Source organism: Plectropomus leopardus, chromosome 2 (assembly GCF_026936395.1).
Source record: "Plectropomus leopardus strain MGB_pleo_1.0 chromosome 2, ASM2693639v1, whole genome shotgun sequence".
Lineage (NCBI taxonomy): Eukaryota > Metazoa > Chordata > Actinopteri > Perciformes > Serranidae > Plectropomus > Plectropomus leopardus.
In genome coordinates, this window is record NC_142177.1 from 263,627 (window position 1) to 287,461 (window position 23,835).

The 23,835-nt window shown below is 42.5% G+C and overlaps 1 protein-coding gene across 3 annotated transcripts in view; it reads left to right on the forward strand.

The window, feature by feature from the left end:
• Positions 1-23,835, forward strand: part of LOC121951505 (dihydropyridine-sensitive L-type skeletal muscle calcium channel subunit alpha-1-like) — a 240,275-nt gene that overhangs the window by 92,441 nt on the left and 123,999 nt on the right. For all 3 annotated transcript variants that reach the window (XM_088082423.1, XM_088082426.1, XM_088082429.1), the window contains exons 11-14: positions 1,274-1,499; positions 4,987-5,194; positions 5,329-5,449; positions 5,553-5,667. In XM_088082423.1, the coding sequence (XP_087938549.1) occupies positions 1,274-1,499; positions 4,987-5,194; positions 5,329-5,449; positions 5,553-5,667 (670 nt within the window). The remainder of the gene's footprint in view (positions 1-1,273; positions 1,500-4,986; positions 5,195-5,328; positions 5,450-5,552; positions 5,668-23,835) is intronic.

Sequence of the window (23,835 nt, forward strand, 5' to 3'; positions counted from 1 at the left end):
TCCCTCTCTCTCTCTCTCTCTCTCTCACACACACACACACTTTCACATCCACACTTGTATATATACTTGTATATATTAGCAGTTAAGATATATCGTTTGTTTTGTTTAGCAATGCTTTTCTTTTTGAATAAATCATACTTGCTGTGTGCTTAATGTTGTACAAGAATGTGTAAATGGTCAACTACTGTGTCAAGAGCTCAGAAATCCTTCCCTCTTTACTATGAGTATGGTAAATTCAGTTATAATTATTAATTTAATTATTGATCAGAGTTCCAAATTGATAATTTAGTGTATTTTATGAGACTATCATTTTCCTTTTCCGGGAATGGTGCTTCACGACGAGGTGATTTAATACAAATTAAGTCACATTATTTAACATAATTAATAATTATTTTTAATAATAATTAATTATTTCTGATAATTATACTTGGTGGCACTCACGTGAGGCTGATCACAGAAAGGGTTGCCCCATGTTAAAGCCAAATCCCTACACACAATCTTCATTCATTCTGCTTCTCGCTCACCCCGTCTCTCCATATTCCTTGCTGAGCTGAGAACTTATGCCTCTGAATCATAACTGAATAATACAGAAAACAATCTTCCATCTTCATGCTCATATCTGTATTATTATCTCCAAATTGAGCCAGTAAGTGCCACGAATGTTCATCATCACAAAGTTTGTACTGTATGTTAGTTCCTGTTCAAAGCTATACATTTCACAGCATATTATGTGCTGTTCTTGCATTAACTTAATCTTATTTTTTTTATCACTTTACTTAAGGCAAACAAAGACTACTTATAGTTACCTTTAACTATATGCATTCATTTTAGACATTGGCATCATAATGAGTTATGATTATTTTTATGAAGCATTATAAATAATTATGGGTGTTTATAACTATGATTATACAGCACTATAGAGGCATTATAATGCATTATAAGTATGTTCATAATGCGTTATAATGAATTATAGACATGGACTTCATAGAAAGTGTTACTGAAAGGTTTTATGCAAATGAAAGTTGATTGACAGATAAATTCCTTCCATTGATGGTGTTGTTTGATTAGAAGAGAGACAGAGCCAGTAAGCTACCAGCCAGTAAGTAAACTGCATCAGGTATGCCTATGGTATAATTAATCATGTCACAGTTTAAGATATTGTTGTTTAAGTACCAAGCTATCATATACAAATATGACTTTATAACTTGAAACATCTATCTTTCCCTCTGTGTCTTGCCCTCTTCTTTGTACTTTTGGCCCCAACCATCAACAGACAGTGCCAATAAGCTACTGCTGTCTATGTTTGCCCTTGAGATGTTCATGAAGATGTATGCTCTGGGCTTGCCCTCTTACTTCATGTCTCTCTTCAATCGCTTTGACTGCTTTGTGGTGTCAACTGGCATTATGGAGCTCATCCTTGTCCACATGGGTGTTATGTCAGTAATGGGTATTTCTGTGCTGCGCTGCATACGCCTGCTCCGCTTGCTCAAAGTCACCAGGTGAGATAGTTTTGATCAAGCAGAGCTATTATGTGCAAATTTGCATGTGTATATGTGAGTTGCTCACTATATGCATTTGGCTTATGTAAAACCTAACAAAGCTCTAACTTTTAAACTGCTTTTACTGACTGTTGACCGTAAATTAAAACTGATGTGAAAAACAAGAGAGGGCATGCTGTGTTAAATATTACCATGGGGGTAGCAACAAAAATGTAATACAAGAAAACCAATACATTATAAACTAAATTCAGGGTTGCACTAAATAATAAAGGGTAAATGAATAGCTACAAATGCAAAAGAAGACTTAAATTTCCAGAATAGTTCTTTCTCCCATATGTTTTTTTATTTCACATTCAAAAAACTAGCTGTTGTCCATCAAAGGAGAACAGTTTAGTCTGACTGAATTTTGACATTAAATAGTACAGAGTTGTTTCTTTTTACTTTTATACACTATTTAAAACAAGGTTTAAAACTATCTTCTGTCTTAAAAGTTTGTTTCAGTTGATTAAAAGGTTAAGAGTACTATATTTATGATTATATATTTTTTAAATGGTGTTGACTGCTTTTAGGCTCTCCCTTGTGTTTTAGGTGTTTTAAAGTCTTCTTTACAAAGAGCTATATGTATGAGGACTTTGCAAAAAATAGGTGCAAATAGTTTAATATTTTGCAGCTGCAGAACAAATTAGGTTCAGCCAGACTGACAACTGAAATGGCAAAAAGACAAAGACAAAGAACAATAGGAATATAAGAACTTGGTAAAAGAAACTGGACGGATCAAACTGTGTGTTGATTTAACAAGGGACAGGAATTATCTAACATTTAATGGAAAATGTCTCCGTCCTGTTCTCCTTATTTAGGGCCTCATTTATAACCATTGCACACACAAAAAAATGGGCTTGAAATGTGCAGACACCACTTTCTAAGCATAAATTGGGAAGTATTTAAAAAAAAAATCTTGATGGGAAATAGTGTATACATTTGGGGTAACTCTGACTCATGCATACCCGCATTTAGAAACAGGGAAAATGGCTCCCCGATGATGAGGTGGTAAATTGAAGCCTGATTGTAGAAATTAAATGTGAATTAATCATTTTAGGTGTAATGATGTCTCTTACACATTTAATTTCACCTCATATCATACCTTGCTTAGATCCACTTTATCATTAACATTCAAACCAGCAGTGTTATTTGTGTTAGTGAGCCATACATTTACCATTTTGATTGCAAAAGATATAAATGAACCCAAATCTAAAATCAAAACCCCACTCACCATAACCCCACTCAACACTATAACAGCTCCCTCTTACCTTCACATTCCCCCACCGCTGGAACCATAGACTGTATATAAAGATCCCCCAAAGTGAGGTTATTCAATCTGGATTGCCCCATCATGTCTGTCTGCAGTACAGGTCCTGTTTGAGTGGTCATAGGCCAAACTAAAAACTCAAAGTACATGCCAAATAATTTTTAGTTTAGTTCTCATCAGCCTGATGTTTGTTCAAGTGTTTGTTTTCATGATAAATCCGGTTTTAATGAGTTATTAAATTATACAAAAGGGGGCTTTTCCGCCATGATTTACAGCCATGACAGCCAATCCGTGTGCTCGTATTCAATGGAGCTGCTCATGATTGGTCGGACTGGTGTTTCGGTAGGAACCCCCCCCACCACCACGGACATCGCTACTGTGCACATGCAGGGCTTCCAATGACATCACCCTCACAAGATGGCAGCGCTCATATCTGGGATAGGTGGGGGTGCATCGTCCATCTTTATTTACAGTCTATGGCCTGAACGTGAAAGAGGATCAAGGCTGGACTGCATGCTGCTGACACTTGTGGTCAGCTGTGGTACGCAGCATGTGCAACTGGATGAAGGCAGGCTGTGACAGGTTTAGCTTGTTTTTCAACTTTAGTTTAATAAGAACATATAAATTGGAAGTATATTAGATTACACTTATTTTGGCTACATAGATTTGAAGCTTCTACAGTAAGTGTAGGCCTGTGTGAAGATAACAAAGAGTGTCAAGTGTCAGAGTGGTAGTGAAGTAATGCCTGTGGTTGGGTGATGTAATCTTTTAGTTAAGTCTCTCTCATCTCTTGGATATCCTGAAGGCCATGGTGGGGATGGGGAGGAGGTGAATTGCACAATACTAAGTGTAAAATACGCAATGACAAAATTGGTTGTAGGGTTTTAAAAATGTGGGCAGAGAGGTGATAAGACTAAAATAGTGAATTGTAAATGCAGTGTGTTGAAGCAAAGGTGAAAAAAAATAGCCTAGGAAAATATATAAGACTAAGGAATGAATCTGTGAAAAATGGCATTATATTAAGGAAATATATTCCTTAATAATCATTTCCCACAATTGTATGTAGTTTATGTGATAGACAGGCACTGAATCAAAAACCAGATGTAGCAGGAAAATAATGGCCCTATGCTTTAAAGAGCAAGGGTCACCATGACAGTCCCAGATAACTGTTACATACTGTACCTGTAGTTAAGTGTAGGATGCAGGCTTTGCACTTATGCACTGCAGGAATTGTATGAGGCCACCAGTACCAACATGCCCAAGGAAGTGGATGGAATCTTCATTGTAGCTGCTGATTTTAATCAACTCGTCCTTCAACTCAAAAGATGTAGGCTAGTAGGATCAAGGACAAAAGTAATTGCATTTTTTAAACTTGGTTGAAAAAAGTGACCAATAAATCTACCTTCTGCCTTCTACCTTCTTTGTATCATCTCTTCTTGCATGTGAAATTTGTGTGGCTGTGATCACTGGTTTCCTTGCTGCTCCAATTTCTATGTAAAGCTTCTAAACTATATATCCAAACACAGCTTTCTATATGATTTCTTTCAAATGTTGTGTTAGTGAGCCATACATTTACCATTTTGATTGCAAAATTTCAATTTCTCCAATTTCTCCAATTTCACGTTCTCCAATTGAAGGTAAGAGGGAGCTGTTAGAGTGTTGAGTGGGGTTATGGTGAGTGGGGTTTTGATTTTAGATTTGGGTTCATTTATATCTTTTGCAATCAAAATGGTAAATGTATGGCTCACTAACACAACATTTGAAAGAAATCATATAGAAAGCTGTGTTTGGATATATAGTTTAGAAGCTTTACATAGAAATTGCTCCAATTTCTATGTAAAGCTTCTAAACTATATATCCAAACACAGCTTTCTATATGATTTCTTTCAAATTTAATTCTTCTGTTTCCTTGTTTTCTCTTCTGGAGCTCTGGGTTTAGTCAATAAAAGTGGTTGTAAGCATAGCCTGACCAATATTTATTTTTTATTGGAGCACAAAGAAATTCTAAATTTTGTAATATTAAATAGTTGTGACCAAGACATAATGTGTCACATTTTACAGCTGGAAAATGTTCCATTGAAATATAATCTCAAATATAACATACAAATTCTGTGTTGAAACACAACTGTATGACTGAATACTGGGGAATAACTAATGACTTGTTTAAATAATGTTTTGCAGATACTGGACATCTCTTAGTAATCTGGTGGCCTCTCTCTTGAACTCAGTCCGTTCCATTGCCTGCTTGCTGCTGCTCCTCTTCCTTTTCATCGTTATCTTCTCCCTGCTGGGTATGCAGGTGTTTGGGGGGAAGTTTAACTTTCCCAATCAACTCAAACCCCGCAGCACCTTTGACAGTTTTCCTCAGGCCCTCATCACTGTGTTCCAGGTACAATCAAAACCACTATCCATAAATTCATGAAACAATGTGATCTCCTAATAAAGTTGAAATATATTTGAAACATTTCCCAGTTATTTTCATTAACATAAATCTTTAGTAATGTTAAATTATAAGTGTTTCAGATCCTGACAGGTGAGGACTGGAATGCTGTCATGTACGATGGCATCATGGCTCATGGAGGACCCAGCATGCCTGGAATCCTAGTTAGCATCTACTTCATCATCCTATTTGTCTGTGGAAATTGTATCCTTACAGAGAGTATGTGTGGATTTTGTTTATATGTATGTCTCTGTTCCACAGTTCAGTGCAAATCATTGTCATAATCTTTGACCCCCCTGTCATTAAGTCATCCTCCTAAATGTCTTCCTGGCCATTGCTGTTGATAATTTGGCAGAGGCTGAGTCTCTGACTTTGGCACAGAAAGAGAAAGCAGAGGAGAAAAAACGCAAGAAAGCTCTCAGGTAAGTTTTCGTAAGTGTTAAAAATTAAACATATTTATTTCATCAAAACCCATCTTTTCATATTTTATACTGACTTCTAATCTCATGTACAACTATGAATCAAACACCCATGATTTCATGTTATGGTACAAAGTGACATATTGTGGTGGGCAATTATTTTTTTTAACACTTCCTAGCAAAAAGTATGTGGAAAAAACTGAAAACTGAAATTACAGCAATATGTAGTGATTCAACATGTCATTCCAACACCAGGTTAATATAAGACCTCTTATATATAAAACCTAGGAGAAACAGATCAGAATTTAGTAATCTGCAAGTAGGAAGCTGATATAAATCTGAGAGACAAAGAAAAGACAATTGTGAGCAGCAACATTTTCTTTTGCAATAACAGCCTCAACTCTTTGAAGGCGCCTTCCAGCAGATCTTGGAACATGGCTACAGGGATTTGAAACACCAAAAGTATTAGTGAGATTGGCTACTAATGTTGAGTAGCAAGGCCTGGTTAATGCTTTGTGTTCAAATTTATCCCAAATGTTTGGATGGGGTTGACGTCAGGGTTTTCTGCTGGTCAGTCAAGTTCTTCAAACTGCTGATGCTTTGTCCATCCATCCATCCATTTTCTTCTGCTTATCCGGGGTAGGGTCGTTGGGGCAGCAGCTGAAGCAGGGAAGCCCAGACTTCCTCTCTCTGGCCACTTTTTCCAGCTCTTCCTGAGTGATCCGGAGGCACTCCCAGGCTAGCTGAGAGACATCTCTCGTCTCTCCAGCGTGTCCTGGGTCTTCCCCGGGGCCTCCTACCGGTGGGACGTGCCCTGAACACCTCACCAGGGAGGCGTCCTGGAGGCATCCTAATTAGATGCCCGAGCCACCTCATCTGGCTCTTCTGAACGCGGAGGAGCAGCGGCTCTACTCCGAGCTCCTCCCAGATGACCGAGCTTCTCACCCTATCTCTAAGGGAGATCCCAGCCACCCTACAGAGGAAACTCATTTCGGCTGCTTGTACCCGCAATCTTGTTCTCTCAGTCACTACCCAAAGCTTGTGACCATAGGTGAGGGTAGGAACAAAGATCGACCGGTGAATTGAGAGCTTTGCCTTTTGGCTCAGCTCCCTCTTCACCACGACAGATTGGTGCAGAGTCCGCATTACTGCAGATGCTGCACCGATCCGCCTGTCGATCTCCCGTTCCATCCTTCTCTCACTTGTGAACAAGACCCCGAGGTACTTAAACTCTTCCACTTGAGGCAGGACTTCGTCCCCGATCCGGAGGGGGCACTCCACCCTTTTCCGGCTGAGAACCATGGCCTCGGATTTGGAGGTGCTGATTCTCATCCTGGCTGCTTCACACTGCGAACCAATCCAGTGAGAGCTGAAGGTCATGGCCTGATGAAGCCAACAGGACCATATCATCTGCAAAGAGCAAAGACCCAATCCTGAGGTCACCAAACCGGACCCCCTCAACACCCTGGCTGCGCCTAGAAATTCTGTCCATAAAAGTTATGAACTGAATCGGTGACAAAGGGCAGCCTTGGTGAAGTCCAACCCTCACTGAAAACGAGTTCAACTTACTGCCGGCGATGCGGACCAAGCTCTGGCATCGGTCATACAGGGAACAGATAGTCTGTATTAGGGGGTCCGAAACCCCATATTCTCGGAGAACCCCCCACAGGACTCCCCGAGGGACACGGTCGATTGCCTTCTCCAAGTCCACAAAGCACATATGGACTGGTTGGGCAAACTCCCATGCACCCTTAAGGACCCTGCCAAGGGTCCAGAGCTGGTCCACAGTTCCACGACCAGGGTGAAAACCGCATTGCTCCTCCTGAATTCGGGGTTCGACTATCCGGCGGGCCCTCCTCTCCAGTACCCCTGAATAGACCTTACCAGGGAGGCTGAGGAGTGTGATCCCCCTGTAGTTGGAACACAACCTCCGGTCCCCCTTCTTAAAAAGAGGGACCGCCACCCCAGTCTGCCAGTCCAAGGGCATTGCCCCCGATGTCCACGCAATGTTGCAGAGTTGTGTCAGCCATGACAGCCCCACAACATCCAGGGCCTTGAGGACTCCAGGCGGACCTCATCCACCCCCGGGGCCCTGCCACCGAGTAGCTTTTTGACCACTTCGGCAACCTCAGCACCAAACATAGAGGAGCCCGAGTCCCCAGGCCCTGCTTCCTCACCGGAAGGTGTGTCGGTGGGATTGAGGAGGTCTTCGAAGTATTCCTTCCACCGATCCACAACATCCTGAGTCGAGGTCAGCAGCGCCCCGTTCCCACCATACACAGTGTTGACAAAGCACTGCTTCCCCTTCCTGAGGCGCCGGATGATGGTCCAGAACCTCTTCGAAGCCGTCCAGAAGTTGTTTTCCATGGCCTCACCGAACTCCTCCCATGCCCAGGTTTTCGCCTCAGCGACCGCCGCCGCTGCATTCCGCTTGGCCTGTCAGTACCTGTCTGCTGCCTCCGGAGTCCCACAGGCCAAGAAGGCCCAATAGGACTCCTTCTTCAGCTTGACGGCACCCCTTACCGCCGGTGTCCACCAGCGGGTTTGGGTGTTGCCGCCCCGACAGGCACAGACCACCTTACAGCCACAGCACAGGTCGGCCACCTCAGCAATGGAGGCATGGAACATGGCCCACTTGGACTCAATGTCCCCCGCCTCCCCCGGGACATGGTCGAAGCTCTCCCGGAGGTGGGAGTTGAAGCTCTTTCTGACGGAAGACTCTGCCAGACGTTCCCAGCAGACCCTCACAATGTGTTTGGATCTGCCAGGTCTGGCCACCTCAGCAATGGAGGCATGGAACATGGCCCACTTGGACTCAATGTCCCCCGCCTCCCCCGGGACATGGTCGAAGCTCTCCCGGAGGTGGGAGTTGAAGCTCTTTCTGACGGGAGACTCTGCCAGACGTTCCCAGCAGACCCTCACGATGCGTTTGGACTGCCAGGTCTGGCCACCTCAGCAATGGAGGCATGGAACATGGCCCACTTGGACTCAATGTCACCTGCCTCCCCCGGGACATGGTCGAAGCTCTCCCGGAGGTGGGAGTTGAAGCTCTTTCTGACGGGAGACTCTGCCAGACGTTCCCAGCAGACCCTCACAATGCGTTTGGATCTGCCAGGTCTGACCGGCGTCCTCCCCCGCCATCAGAGCCAACTCACCACGGCTTTGCCCCTCTCTTCACCCGAGTGTCCAAGACATACGGCTGCAATTCCAATGATATGACATCGATCATTGAACTGCAGCCTAGGGTGTCCTGATGCCAAGTGCACATATGGGCACCCTTATGCTTGAACATGGTGTTCGTTATGGACAATCTGGGTTCAATTGGGTTCAGATCGGGGGGGGCCATTCCTCCCTATCACACCCTTCCAGGTCTCACTGTCATTGCCAATGTGAGCGTTGAAGTCCCCCAGCAGAACGAGGGAGTCCCCAGAGGGAGCACTTTCCAGCACCCCCTCTAAGGACTCCAAAAAGGGTGGATACTCTGAACTGCCGTTTGGACCATAGACACAAACAACAGTCAGGATCCATCCCCCAACCCGAAGGCGGAGGGAGGCCACCCTCTCATTCACTGGGGTAAACTCCAACATACAGGCACCGAGCCGGGGGGTAATAAGTATTGCCACCTCTGCCCGGCGCCTCTCACCAGTGGCAACTCCAGAGTGGAAGAGAGTCCATCCCCTCTCAAGAAGACTGGTTCCGGAGCCCATGCTGTGCATCGAGGTGAGGCCGACTATATCTAGTCGGAACTTCTCAACCTCGCGCACCAGCTCAGGCTCCTTCCCCACCAGAGAGGTGACATTCCACGTCCCCAGAGCTAGCTTCTGCAGCCGAGAATCGGACCGCCAAGGTCCCCGCCTTCGGCTGCCGCCCAACTCACATGGCACCCGGCCCCTATGGCCCCTCCTACGGGTGGTGAGCCCATGGGCAGGAGGTCCCATGTCACCTCTTTGGGCTGTGACCAGCCGGGCCCCATGGGTAAAGGCCTGGCTACCAGGCGCTCACCATCGAGCCCCACCCCCAGGCCTGGCTCCGGGGGGGGGGGGGGCAGTGACCCGCATCTGGGCGAGGGAAACTCTGGACTATTTGTTGTCTTCATCATAAGGGTCTTGTGAGCTACACTTTGTCTGGTCCCTCCCCTAGGACCTGTTTGCCGTGGGTGACCCTACCAGTGACATAAAGCCCCCGACAACTGAGCTCCTAGGATCACTGGGACACGCAAACCCCTCCACCACGATAAGGTGGTACCTCAGGGAGGGGCTGATGCTTTGTGCAAAATAAAAAACATCTCAGATCATCATTTATAGATAAGGGCACGTGTAGCTCAGGCATGTGGCATACTCCTGGCCTCTGCCATATAGGAAAATTAACCAACAAATCTCCAGACCACAATTTTGTATTGCTCCATAATCCATTGGTTGTTTGTTTTTTGTTTTACACCACCCCAGCTTCTCTTTTGAGAACAAATGATTTTTTGTTTATTGGATAGTGACAGTAAAGGTAAAAACAGAAAACATTTACTGGGAAAGAGGGCTGACATGCAACAGAGGTCACTAGCTGGGATCAAACAATGCAAGTTGCGGTAACATTGTATGTACCTTACCCACAAGCTCTCAAAGTTTCCTCAGAAGAAATGATATTGTTGCAGGGCACAGTAGTGTACTGGTGGGGCAGTTATGTACAAGGTAGAGTCTTGTGTCCTTATGGCTCCCAACAAGGCCAGGACTAGGACCAGTGCAACAGCTTGATCCAGGATGATGGGGGTTAACCATGTCTCTGTAAAGATGTGCGCAGAGTAATCTCTGATTTCCCGTTGCTTAGTGAGCCTCAATCACATCTCATCCACTTTATTCTCTTGCAACCTGACATTAGCCAAAAGAAGGCTTGGTAGAGGAACAGCTCCCGGTCCAAGTCGGGTCAGCCTCGCTTCCCGTCATGTATTTAGAGAATCTGGCTGCACTTCTCTGCGGCTCTGTGATGATGCGACGGGATGTTATTAATGGGGTCTGCTGTGATCAAACTACAATGTTCACATCATAGATATAATGGCTATGGTTCAGATGATGGACTACAAGAAGCACATCCTCACTGTTTGGCTTTTATGCAGAAAAATGTTTTTTGTAATTGTTTTGTTTATTAATTATTTAAAAAACATTATTTGCCGCCTTCTTAAAGCCCTTTGTAATGTGGATCTTAAAAAGTGCGCCATAAATTCTGAGTATTAAAATTCTGATCATTTATAATAATTATTATTATTAATGTTATTATTGTTATCGTTATTATCTTAATCATGCCTATCTTGCCCCGTGCCTACTCATCACATTGTTTCATGCATGTTATAAAGGAGGACAACGTGGTAAAAAATAGCCTATTACATCATTACCAAGGTGAGAATTAAAATACAGAGTAATATAGGCTCCCGGTCACAAAAGTGACCGGGAGCACACTTGCATTAGAGCAGGGGATGAGGCATTTCATCCTGCAACATGTATAAAATCTCATTTGAAGATTCTTAAAATATGTTGCTTGAGGACTGTCATGATCCTAAGCCTCTGGGATCATTATGGACATTTTTGTCCAAATAGATCATTTTTCATTTGTTTTTTGCAATCTTTTTGGCTGTGCTGGTGCATATGACATTTTTTTTGTAAGAAGGTTTCTTTCTTGATAAATTTTGAAATTCCAATTTCAATTTTTGAACTGGGTCTATAATACACTGTGAATAAATGTACTACCCTTCAAGGACATTAAGAACAAAACACTGTATAAGATTAAAGCTGCAAGCGGGGCTATTGCTGGACTCCGAATGATGTGGCCGTGTCTCTCTTAGAAAGGGCAACACTGCTTAGGCTGGTGATGAGCTAAGTCACTTTAGAAGGTGCGTGTGTGTGTGTGTGTGTGTGTGTGTGTGTGTGTGTGTGTTGTGTTGTGTGTGTGCTTTGTGATCTACCACTTAGAGCGCTTTTGTGGACTTACTCACAGCAACAAACATGGGAAAAAATGACAGTATATTTCTCCTTTTTCCTGATGATCTAAATAAGTCTAAATTTGTCTCTCGTTGCTGCTTTAAAATAACACTGCTAAGAGGGTCTGAAAAATTGCTAAATACAATAAAGTCAGCTGTTTGGTAGTTCTCTCCTCCTGTACCCTGGTACCCTGGTTTCCAAAAAAAAAAGGGGGGTGTGCGGCACTTCTTCTGCCACTAGACGGCAATACCTGTGACCAATCACACCTGAAGCACTTTTTGCACTTACTAAGGGTTTTTTCCTTAAGTCTAAATTCTTGCTTGTGTTGTACGTCGCTTTGGATAAAGCGTCTGCTAAATGAAATTGTAAAATTGTAGAATTGTAGAATCTTGTTTGTTTGCAGAAAGATGAGGCCATTGTTTTTTAACATAACAATATGTATTTCAATGTTGCTTACCCTAAAAACACTCTGACTGACTGCACCACCGTCCACTATTCTGCAACGCTCTCTGTCACAATGTCCTTGAGTGCTGAAAGTAGTTGAACAATGGAGTAAGAGTGCACTCTGACTCCGTCTCTCTCTGACTCTCTCTCTCTGTGTGTGTGTGTGTGTGTGTGTGTGTGTGTGTGTGAGGTAGAGTCAAAGCTGCAGCTGCTAGAGGTGTGAAACAGGGAAGCAGCCAGCTTGTGTGATTGGCTGTATTTGCGCTAATCTGCTGCTTTTAAAGTGCTGAGATGATGGTAAACAATGGAGTAAGAGCTCTATCTCCTGGACAAACCATAAAATGCAACTATTTCTGAAACACCTGAGCATCATTTCCTGAATTATATGGTCTGTGAACAGAGTTTTTGTATCAGCACATATGGGACAAAATATGAGCCAAGGCTGATTTGCTCCATTTTGTCTGTATAAGGCTTATATCAAGTGATAATAAATGTATATTGAACAATCAGTCGGGCTGTAGCAGAAATTGAAAAAAAAATAATTTAAATAAAATTAAAATTGGCAGACTTTCTGTTGTGTTAAGGGCATGGGTCAAAGAGGCCTTTTTGTAAGTCTTGGGCTTTTGCATAAGTTTTCGTAGCTTTAGGTTAAACGGTTTGCGGGGCACTCAAGAACCATTTTTTCACATTAATGCAAAAAAAACCCTCATCAGATATCACAATTTAGGACTTTTGATGTCTGTGTCACTTTTGGTGAGTATTGGTGCATGCCTTGGCCCTCAAAAAGTGCTTCCTGTTTTGTGGCGAATAGTGCGTAATTATGGCAACAGTGTTTGATGAAAACTCAAAAGTTTTTTTTCTGTGCATCATGAAAGTCTGCAGTATTATGAAAGCATTTGAGGTTGCTCGGGTGAACCTGCCACAGGACACACATTAAAGTGTAAAAAAAGTAACATTATTTTACCACTAGGTGGCACTATGACTGTGAAAATAAAATCAAATTTGTGCTACAGATGTGTTCAGGCCAAGACTCTTATCAAATGTGTGAAATTGTGTTAAGATCTGACCAGCTTGGGTCAAGTTATGACAGTTTTTGATGTCATGTTGCAACATCAAAATTCGCTGTGGCGTCACGAGAACGCCATTCAACAGAATATTCATTTTCAAGCATCACCAACATCTTAATGATTTTTGTGACAATTTTGATATCAATCGTGTAAACCTGCTAGGAGCTGGACCTCTTTGTGTAAAACTTTGTCTTTCCTGTGTCAATAGGTGGTGCTCTCACTATCATGTGAAACTGTCATATGTGTTCAGGGCAGAACTTTCATCAAACGTGAAGTTTGGGGCAGATTGGATCATGTACAACTCAGTTAAAAACAACTTCCTGTTTGGTGGCGAAACATGTAAATTCTTGGCCCCATAACTTCCACACTGTTGATCAAAAACCAAAACTGGTTGCAATCTAGGGTTGTCCACATCTGAAGGTGCGATTTCCAAATTTTGAAGACAATCCGTTGAAATCTGTAGGACTATTGTTTCAAATTCCAACACCATGAAATCGCAAAGAATTGAAAATGCCAGACTTCCTCTGGGTTTAGAGTATGGCTCCAAGAGGCTTTTTTGTTCATCTTGGGATGATCTTTGACATTTCTCAATTTTCATCCCTTTACATGAAATGATTTGCTGGGGCTGGCATTTTGGTGGGTGCTACTGAGCTCATTTTTTGACACCTATACATGACACCTATAAAAAAAACAAAAATTTTCACCAGTCCCCATAAGCATGCCAAGTTTCATGAGTTATCGAGTATGATAAAGCCCTCAAAAAAGCAATTCATTTGATGAAATAATGAATGTGCCCTCTCACCCCCACACAAGTCAAGGCTACTGTAGGGACTCAGAGTGATGCAATCATCCATTTCAGTGAAACTTGGAAAAAGTATGTAGAGACTTTGGACCCTTGAAGGAGATATTTCACATGGTGAATTACTTCCTTTGGACACACAAAATCTGTTGCATCTTGGTCTACATCATTTGTCAAACAAAACATGTAAACTTCATGAAAATCAAAGGATAGTTGTGGTACGAGGTGAGTGAGTATCATATTAAAGGACATGTTGAGGTGTTAAGGGCTGCAGCCTTACCACAACTGTGAAATCTAGGGCCAATTGGTTGATGTAAAGTGAAGTTACAGTAACTTCCTTTTTGGTGGCCACCACTGGGTCTCCATGGCAACAGTGTTCATGGAAAATCGATACTTCAGAAGGAGGCATCATTGAGGTCTTAAAGGTTTTGTCACCAGATTTGAAGTCAATCCTATGCAATCTGTAGGAGCATTCCATCAAAGAAGAAAGCATGTAATTTCCATGAAATTTCATGTTGCCAGTAGGGAGCACTAAAAGTAATGATAATGGTTGTCATGTAGATGTGTTCAGGACAAGACAGTCATCAAACGTGAAGTTTGGTGAAGATTGGTGCATGCCTTGCCTCTCAAAAAGTGCTCCTATTTTATGGCGAATAATGTGTTACTTTGGCAACAGCGTTTGATGATGACGCAAAAGTGTAATTTCTGTGCATCATGAAGGTCTTTACAGTATTCTAATTGAAAATTAGGTCAATTAAGTTAACCTGCTACAGGGGAAAAATCAAAGAGTAAAAAAAGTAACTTCCTGCTACAAATTGGTGGCACTATGAGTAAGATTCAAAATTGCACTGCAGATGTCTTCAGGCCTGGACTCTTTTCAGATAAAATTTTGTAAAGATCTGACCATCTGGGGTGAAGTTGCAACAGTTTTTGATGTCATGTCGAAACATTGAAATCGTCCACCCGACTTCGGTAACGCCTTTCGCAAAGATGCAAAGACTTTTCTGTAGGTACTGGGGTGTTGCACAGGCCTCCAAAGTTTCATAATTCTAGGTAAAACGTGCTGCTGGGGGGGCTGCTTTATTGAAAATCAGTTGGTAGCGCAACTGATTTCCTACCACCCACACACGAGACCAAAGTTTCATGACTTTTTGAATATGTTAAAGCCCTCAAAAAGGCAATTCATTTGAGAGAAAAAAATAAAAATAAAATAATAATAATAATAATAATAATAATTCCTTCAGTTTTAAGAGGGTCCTCGCACCGTTTGGTGCTCAGGTCCTAATAAGAATTCCTTCAGTTTCAAGAGGGTCCTCGCACCGTTCGGTGCTTGGGCCCTAATTAAAGCTGCAAGCAGCGATGAACGGGCTCTTGCACCCCAATGCAAGTCGAGGCTACTGACAGGTCTCTGAGTGATGCAATCATCCATTTAATTAAAAGTCTGAAAAAGTATTCAGAGACTTTGGACCCTTGAGTGAGATATTTCACATGGCGAATGACTTCCTCTGGACACACAAAATCTATGTCATAGTGGTCTACATCATTTGTAGACCAAAACATGTACATTTCATGAAAATCAAAGGATAGTTGTGGTACGAGGGGTACTTCCTGTTGGAAGAAGGTGGCGCAGTGAGTATCATAGTTCAGTGACATGTTGATGTGTTCAGGGCTGCAGCCTGATCACAACTGTGGAATTTGTGGCCAAACAGTTGATGCAAAGTGAAGTCACAACAGCTTCCTCTTTGGCTGTAACCACTAGGTCTTCATGGCAACAGCGTTCATGGTAAACTTATACCTCAGAGGGAGGCATCATTAAGTTTTTTTTAAGAAGGTATCCATAACATTCTAAGTCAATCTGATAAAAGCTTTAGGACAAGTTCTCAAGTTTATGACCCCTGAAAATGGCCAAAAATACACCAAAATTACAACTTCAAATCAAAATGGCTGACTTCCTGTTGGTTTTACGGGAGACTTTTTTGTAGGTTCTGGGGTGTTGCACAGGCCTCCAAAGTCAGTAGGAGGCGCAACTGCTACATTTCCTCCCACCCACACACTAGACCATTAAAATATCAAATTTTTCACCAGACCTGATGAGTCTTCAAAGTTTCATGACTTTGTGAATATGTTAAAGCCCTCACAAAAAGGCAATTCATTTGGGAGAAAAATAATAATAATAATGAGAATTCCATCAGTTTCAAGAGGGTGCTCGCACCGTTTGATGCTCGGGCCCTAATAATAAGAAGAATTCCTTCAGTTTCAAGAGGGTCCTCGCACCGTTTGGTGCTGGAGCCCTAATAATAATTCCTTCAGTTTCAAGAGGGTCCTCGCACCGTTCAGTGCTTGGGCCCTAATAATAATAATTCCTTCAGTTTCAAGAGAGTTCTCGCACTGTTTGGTGCTCGGGCCCTAATAATAATTCCTTCAGTTTTAAGAGGGTTCTCACACCGTTCAGTGCGAGGGCCCTAGTAATAAGAATTCCTTCAGTTTCAAGAGGGTCCTCGGACCGTTCGGTGCTCGGGCCCCATGGCTCCAAGAGGCTTTTTTTGTAGGTCTTGGGCTTTTACACAAGTTTTTTTAAGTTTTGTAGCTCTAGGTTAAATGGTTTGCAGGGGCTGCTTCATTGAAAATTAGTAGGTGGCGCTAGAGAGTACATTTTGGCACATCACAGCAAAAAAAAAATCATATCAAATAACACATCATAAGACTATTGATGTGTCTGCCAGTTTTTGTGAGTTTTTAAGCATCTTTAGCCCCTCAAACATAACTTTCTTTCGTTGAAATTTTCTAGGTAGCGCTCAAGAGCCATTTTTGCACATCAATGCGAAAAAATCATATCAGATATTACAATTTAGGATTGCTGATGGTTCTAGACATATTTGGTAGCCCCTCACAAAGTGCTTTCTGTTTTATGGCGAATAGTTTGTTAACATGCCAACAGTGTGTGATGGAAACTCAAGTTTTGTTTTCCTTGTATCATGAAAGTCTTTGCAGTATTAATACTGAATATGAGGTCACTGGGGTTAAGTTGCTCTTGGGGAAGACTCAAAGTGTAAAAAAAAGTAACTTCCTGTTACCACTAGGAGGCGCTATGACTGTGGTTCAAAATTGCAGATGTCTTCAGGCCTGGATTCTCATCAAATGTGTGAAATTTTATTAAGATTTGACCATCTGGAGTCAAGTTATGACAGTTTTTGATGTCATGCCACAACATCAGAATTTGCTGTGGTGTCACAGGAACATAGTTCAACAAAAATGGACAATATTAAATTTCAGTAGGGTCCTCGCACCACTCTGTGCTTTAGCCCTAATAATTCATTCAGTTTTAAGAGGGTCCTCACAGCTTTCGATGCTCGGGCCACCCTAATAATAAGAAGAATTCCTTCAGTTTCAAGAGGGTCCTTGCACCATTCAGTGCTTGGGCCCTAATAATTCCTTGCATTTCAAGAGGGTCCTCGCATCACTCAGTGGTAAAAAGAAGAAAATATAGACATGATGTATATATATATCAACATACATTTGCTATATACATATTCACGTGTGCAATATCGTGCAGTATGGTGAGTGCAAAAAAGCAGTTTTTTTTTTCATTTGTATGAGGTAATGTGTTATATACAACACAGCAGCAGAAACAGAGTTTATAGTGAAGTAGTTTTTTGTGCAATTTTATGAGACAGGAAGTCGCAGCATCATTTAAAGGTGATTGTTCTTTTGTGTGTTTGACAAGGGTTGGGAGGGAGTTCAGAGTCCAGAGTTTTGGGGGCAGAGAGGGGAGGTGGAAGACAAGAGAGAGAGTTCAGCTTCCTGCCAGCCCGATGGATGAAGCTGTTCATGAGTCTGGTGGAGCGGGCACGGAGGCTTCGCTACCTTCTCCCCGAAGGCAAGAGGCTGAAGTGGCTATGTGAGGGGTGGCTGGAGTCACCGGCAATGCTGTTTGCTTTGAAGGTGAGGCGGATGTTATTGATGTCTCGGAGAGACCATGTAGTCCATGCAGCTCTTGTACCAAACAGTGATGACGTCTTGTTCACGTTTAAGAGGAGGTTGTTATCCCAACACCATGTGGCTAGAAGGCTGACCTCTTTTCTGTAGTCTGTCTGTCTCATCAAACTTATTACAGTTGTGTCATCCGCAAACTTTACTACGTGGTTGGTGCTGAAGGTTGGCGTGCAGTCATGGGTCAGCAGGCTGAAGAGCAGGGGACTGAGCACACAACCGTTGGTTCCTGTGCTCAGTGTGATGGTGCTCGAGATGTTGTTGCTGACCCATACTACTTCTGGCCTCTCAGTGAGGAAGTCCAGCAACCACCTTGATAGGGAGGGGTTGAGCCCCAGCGGGTCCAGTTTCCAGATGAACAGCAGAACAGATGACATCCTTGGTTAAGCGGTTGGCTCGGTATGCAAACTGGAATGGGTCCAGGGTGGAGGTTGGGGGTGGATTTAATATGTGACATGACTAGCCATTCAAAGCACTTAATGATTCAGAGAGGTGTTGAAGATGTCCATGAAGACATCCTTGAGCTCCTCTGCACAATCCTTTAGCACTCGACCAGGAATGTTATTTGGTCCTGCAACTTTTTGGGTGTTGATTGTTGATAGTGTTCTCTTCACACTGGCACAGAGCCTTGTTTTGGGGAGGGGGTGGAAACATCTGTGGAAGTGTGTTGTTCTGTGCTTCAAACTGTGCAAAGAAGCTGTTAAGATAATTGAGTAGAGAGATGTTGCTGTCACAGATCTGTGGTGAGGGTTTGTAGTCCCTGATGGTCTGGATTCCCTCCCACAGACTTTGTGTGTTTCTGCTATCTTTGAAATGACAAGTTTGCTTCTTTGTGTGCTTTCGCTTTGGTTTCCTGATGCTGTTGTTGGCTGTTGTTGTTCTCAGACGAGTTGGGTAACCAGCTCTGAAGGCAGCATTCCTGGCCCTCAGCAGCCTGTAGACCTCTCCTGTCAGCCATGGCTTCTGGTTTGGTTGGGTGATGATGGTTCTTGTGTGTGTTCTTGCATCATCGATGCATTTGTTGATGTGAGAAGTAAGAGTATCTGTGTACTCCTCAATGTCTGTATTGTTGTTGTAAGGAGGACCATAGTGGGCAGTGAGTGTTGGATCAGCTGACTTACAGATCCATTTCTGCTTTCCCGATGCAAATCCAGTTCTGGCTCACCATCTTGGGGTGTAGCCTCCACTTGTCCTGTAGGGAACTACTCCTCGACATGAGATTAGCAACCTTTTTCCAATTACCAAAAGTACACTCACTAGAGAATGCTCCCTTGGACTTGTCTAAAAAAGGGCCTAGGCCAAAACGGCACACGTGGAGGTAATTTACTAAATGTTCATGGGAGCAGGGAGGGTAGTAACCAAGCATTGCTTGTGCTTCTTGACATCTGAGCAATGGCTGGCAAATCACCTCTGCAGGTGCTGCATGTGCCCTGACAGAACCACTGGGTGGACTGCTGCCATTACCCAAGTGCCTGCATGACTGTCTACAGCATCACCATCACAGCAAGCCAGTTTGCAAACTGCTTGCCATAGGTCTGCCATTTTTGTTCCAACAGAGTGGCCTGCAGGCTGCTGCAGGGTCTAGCATAACTCTCAGATACTCCACCCTTTGGTGTGGCAGGGGCTGCTCTTCTTCCAGTTGATGGCAGTCTATTTTACTCAGACTTTCCTCTGGCAGGCAAACACAAGAATTCCCTGTGTTTCAGATCCACCTGGACCTAATGTGTCAAATCAAAAATGGGTCAGAACTACAAGAGTTTAAGTTTATTAATTGTCATTCCATCCATATCTGTGAGAACACATATAGTGGAGCGTAAGTACGTTCCTCTGGACCAGTGAGCAAAAAAAAAAAAAAAAAAGAAAACAGCTAAAGACAGTGAAAAGACACTGAACAACGTTTAGGAGTATTGCACTTTAAGAGTGCAATACTCTTAAAGTGCAAACAGGTGCCTGATTTAAAAGTTGAAATGCCTGACAAAAAACTCAAAAAAGGGTAAGATATTTAATGCTTGTGCAGGTCACAGAGAGTTCAGCAGTCATATGGCCCGTGGCAGGAAGCTGTTGCACATTCTGGCTCTCTTAGAATGTATGGGGCGGTATATCTTCTGCCAGATGGCAGGAGATCAAACAGTCCATGAAAGGGATGGGAGGGGTCATTCACGATGCAGAGGGCTTTCATTCTGCATCTCTCTTTGAAAGTGTTCTCAATGGATTGGAGTGGGACCCCAATGACCTCAGCCATCCTCACTACACGTTGTAGAGCCTCTCTGTCAGCCACACTGCAGCTGCTGTAACAGGACCTGATGCAGCTTGCTTGATTCTCTTCCACTTCAGCCTCCTGAGGAGGTGCTGTGCTCTCTTAACCAGGTGTGTGTGGTGTTGATGGTCCAGGGCAGATCCTCGGTGATGTGGACACCCGGGAATTTAGTGCTGCTGACTTCTCCACTGGGGAGCCGCTGATGTGCAGCAGGGAGTGCTCAGCCTTTGACCTGAAGTCCACAATTATCTCTTTAGTCTTATTGACATTAAGAGACTGGTTCTTCTCTGACAACCAACTGACCCGCTGTCCCACTTACTGTCTGTAAGATGTTTCATTATCATTTCTGATGAGTCCCACTACGCCTGTGTCATCAGTGAATTTGATGAACGTGACATCCTGGTGCCAACATGGAAAGTCTGTGGTCTTTCTGACAAGAAGTCCAAAATCCAGTTGCAGAGAGAGGTGTTCTGACCAAGCAGAGAGAGCTTCTCTACTTGCTGCTGTGGGATGATGGTGTTAAAGGAACTGCAAGGGATCCAGTTAGGGTGGGAAGCTGGCGTTGATGTGACTCATGATCAATCTTTCAAAGCATTTCATTATGACAACGGTCAATGCTACAGGCCGATAGTCATTGAGGCAGGGTACAGATGATGTTTTGGGTTTGCACAGGGATGATGGTGGAAGTTTTGAACTTTGTGGGTACAACAGACTGCTTAAGAGACATGTTAAAAATGTCTGTGGGGACACCGACCAGTCCAGCAGCATAGTCTTTAAGCATCTGACCAGGGATGTTGTTGGGTCCAGCAGCTTTACATGGGTTGACTCAGTGGGGGTGATTTTTTTCTCCCTGGTATGGGATTCAATGCCTCAAACCTGGCGTAGAAATCATTCAGCCAGTCGGGGTGGGAGGTGTCGGCGACCACAGCTTGTGGTGTTGTTTTGTAGTTTGTTATAGCTTGAATCCCCTGCCACTTGTCTCTTGAGTCATAAAAATGACCTTTTATCTTGTCACTATATGCCTACTTTGCCTTCTTGATGGCTTGGGAAAGGTCAGTTCTTGTAGACCTGAGGGCTACACTGTCACCTGATCTGAAGGCAGCATCCCTGATTTTCAGCTTTTTTCAGACTTCAGCCGTCATCCATGGCGTCTGATTCGCCTGAATTGTGATGGACTTGATAACTGTGACATCACCAATACAGTTTTCAATGTAGCTGGTCGCAGTCTTAGTTTATTCCTCTACATCACCATAAGGATCCCCTGTAGCTGCCTCGTTATACATTCTCCAATCAGTACATTCAAAACAGTTCTGGAGTGCTGATGTTGAGCCCTCTGGCCAGACTCTGATCTCCTTCCTTACAGTCTTACAGCATTTTATCTGTACACTGGAAAAAGCATAACAGATATATGATCTGAGTCTCCAGGGTGGGGGCGGGGGGTTACTTTATATCTTGTGATGTCTGTGGGTCAGGATTTTTTAAAACCCGCCTCAATTTGGCCTGCTATGAGAGCAAACCCATCCCATCCAACCCGGAAACACATGTATTAATCAGTGACCTGAAAACGATCTGTCAACCCGCAAATCGCAACTGCAATTCACTTTTAATAAGCTACTTGTTGTTGGCTCTATTGAAAGTCATTTCCAGTATTGATCACTATATAAAACATGTGTCTTCTGTTTATAAGGTACAAATTTAATTCTAAACCTTTGCTCAGATTTGTACCATATTTTCTGTGAATTATTACTTGATCAAGCTTGTCAAAAGTTATGAAAAGCTTGTTGATATGTCATTGATTTTCTAAGGTATTGACAAATGAACTTCAAAAGGGGTGTAGCTGTAAATCAACCTAACTCCACAACACTTGGGCTGATAATTAAGGAAATGTCCATCCAAGTACCTAAAACATACAGTAAATGTTTCATTCAAAATTACCACTAGTGAGGGCTATAAATGAAAAAAAGAACGTATTTGGCAAAACACAAATCACACTTTGAATAGGCAATTGTTTGACCAATCATTAAAAAACTTGCAGTATAAGGTCCATAACAATGTTGAACCACGTGTGTTAAATTATTTTGAAACTGCTCAAAAGGGGATGCCACTAGTTCTAAAGAAATACGTTGGCCTGGTATAAAATTTAACCATTCAGACCAAACATAACCAACTCAGTGGATATTTTTATGTAAACTATTGAAGCATGTCCCCAAATGTTTCTGCAATTGACCAAAAGAGGGTGACAATGTTGCCAAAGAAGGGTGTGGCTCCAAAAGATTTAGATGTAATGAGCCTTTGTCAGATTGTCATAGAACTTGTTGGTTGTTCTTTGTGCAGATATTGTAAATAGTCAAAGGTCTTGAGCCTTTGCAGCTTTCAACTGTTAATAATCCATGCTCACTTGAAACTCAATTTCTGCTTGTGGCCATATTGAAGGGTTAGAGCCTGAATGGCTGAAACCTAATTGATCTTGTGCTGATTTATTATTAGGGATTCAAGCCATAAGGGCTAAATCCCTATTGTGATTTTATTTTATTTTTTTCTTCTTTTTCTTCAGACATGTTTTCACAGATTCACTTTTTTTTATTTTTGTTTTTTTTAACAATGATTTGAGGTTGTGTGCAAATGCAAATATGATGCCAATTGGCCATATGGGGCAAAACTTATGCTGAAAAAATCAGTATTTGAAAAGCCATGTCTTTCACACCAGAAGTCCGATTGACATGAAATTAGACAAACAAATCCAACTCTATGCACTCATTGAAAAAGCTATAAGAACTCTCAATGTCCCCTGAAAGAGTTTCTGCCATTTTTAAGTCTTTGAAAAACATGTTTTTGACACTTCCTAAACTGTAGGTCAGATTTGTACTACATTTTCGGTGGTAATCATTTGATAAAGGTTATCACAAGTTATCAATTGCATGGTGATAATTTTGAAAATACTGACCAATGAAATTTAAGAGGGAGGGGGGCGTGGCTCAGTACATGAATAGACACAACTCTATAACCATTGCGCCAATCATCACAAAACAGAGTCGTAACATTTAATTCAATTCAACCGCTAGGGGGCACCACAGATGAAAAAAAATGGGCATGGCAAAGCACAAATCAGACTATAAATCAAAATTGTTTTTCCAGTCATCACAAAACTTGCAGGATATGTTTTGAAAATGTTAAACCTCATGTGAAAAATTATTATAAAATTGCTTAACAGGGGTGTCACAAGTTTGAAACAAGTGAAATGGCCTTTTTTCAAGTTTGGTTATAAATCAATGACAGTTTGTCCATATATTAGCAAATTCACTTGATATTGTTGACTAAGCCATTGAAACTTGTCTCCAAAAGGTTTCTGCAATTGACCATAGTAACAGTGTTGTGACTGAAGTGTGTGGCCCAGCACAGATTTGGACTTAAGTCAGTGAGCATCTCTCCAATGAATGTAAATTAATTAGCACCTATCCAATTAATGTAAATGAATGAGCATCTGTCCAATGAATGTATATTATTGAGCACCCGTCCAATGAATGTTAAAATGTGTTGGTTATTTTTAGTGTAGTAACAGTAGGTAACAGTTGGTTCTCCTGTCTTAAAAACAGAAATGCTCTTGTTTTAGTCAGAACACGATGTTTATAGTTTGTTATGTTGTTTGAAACT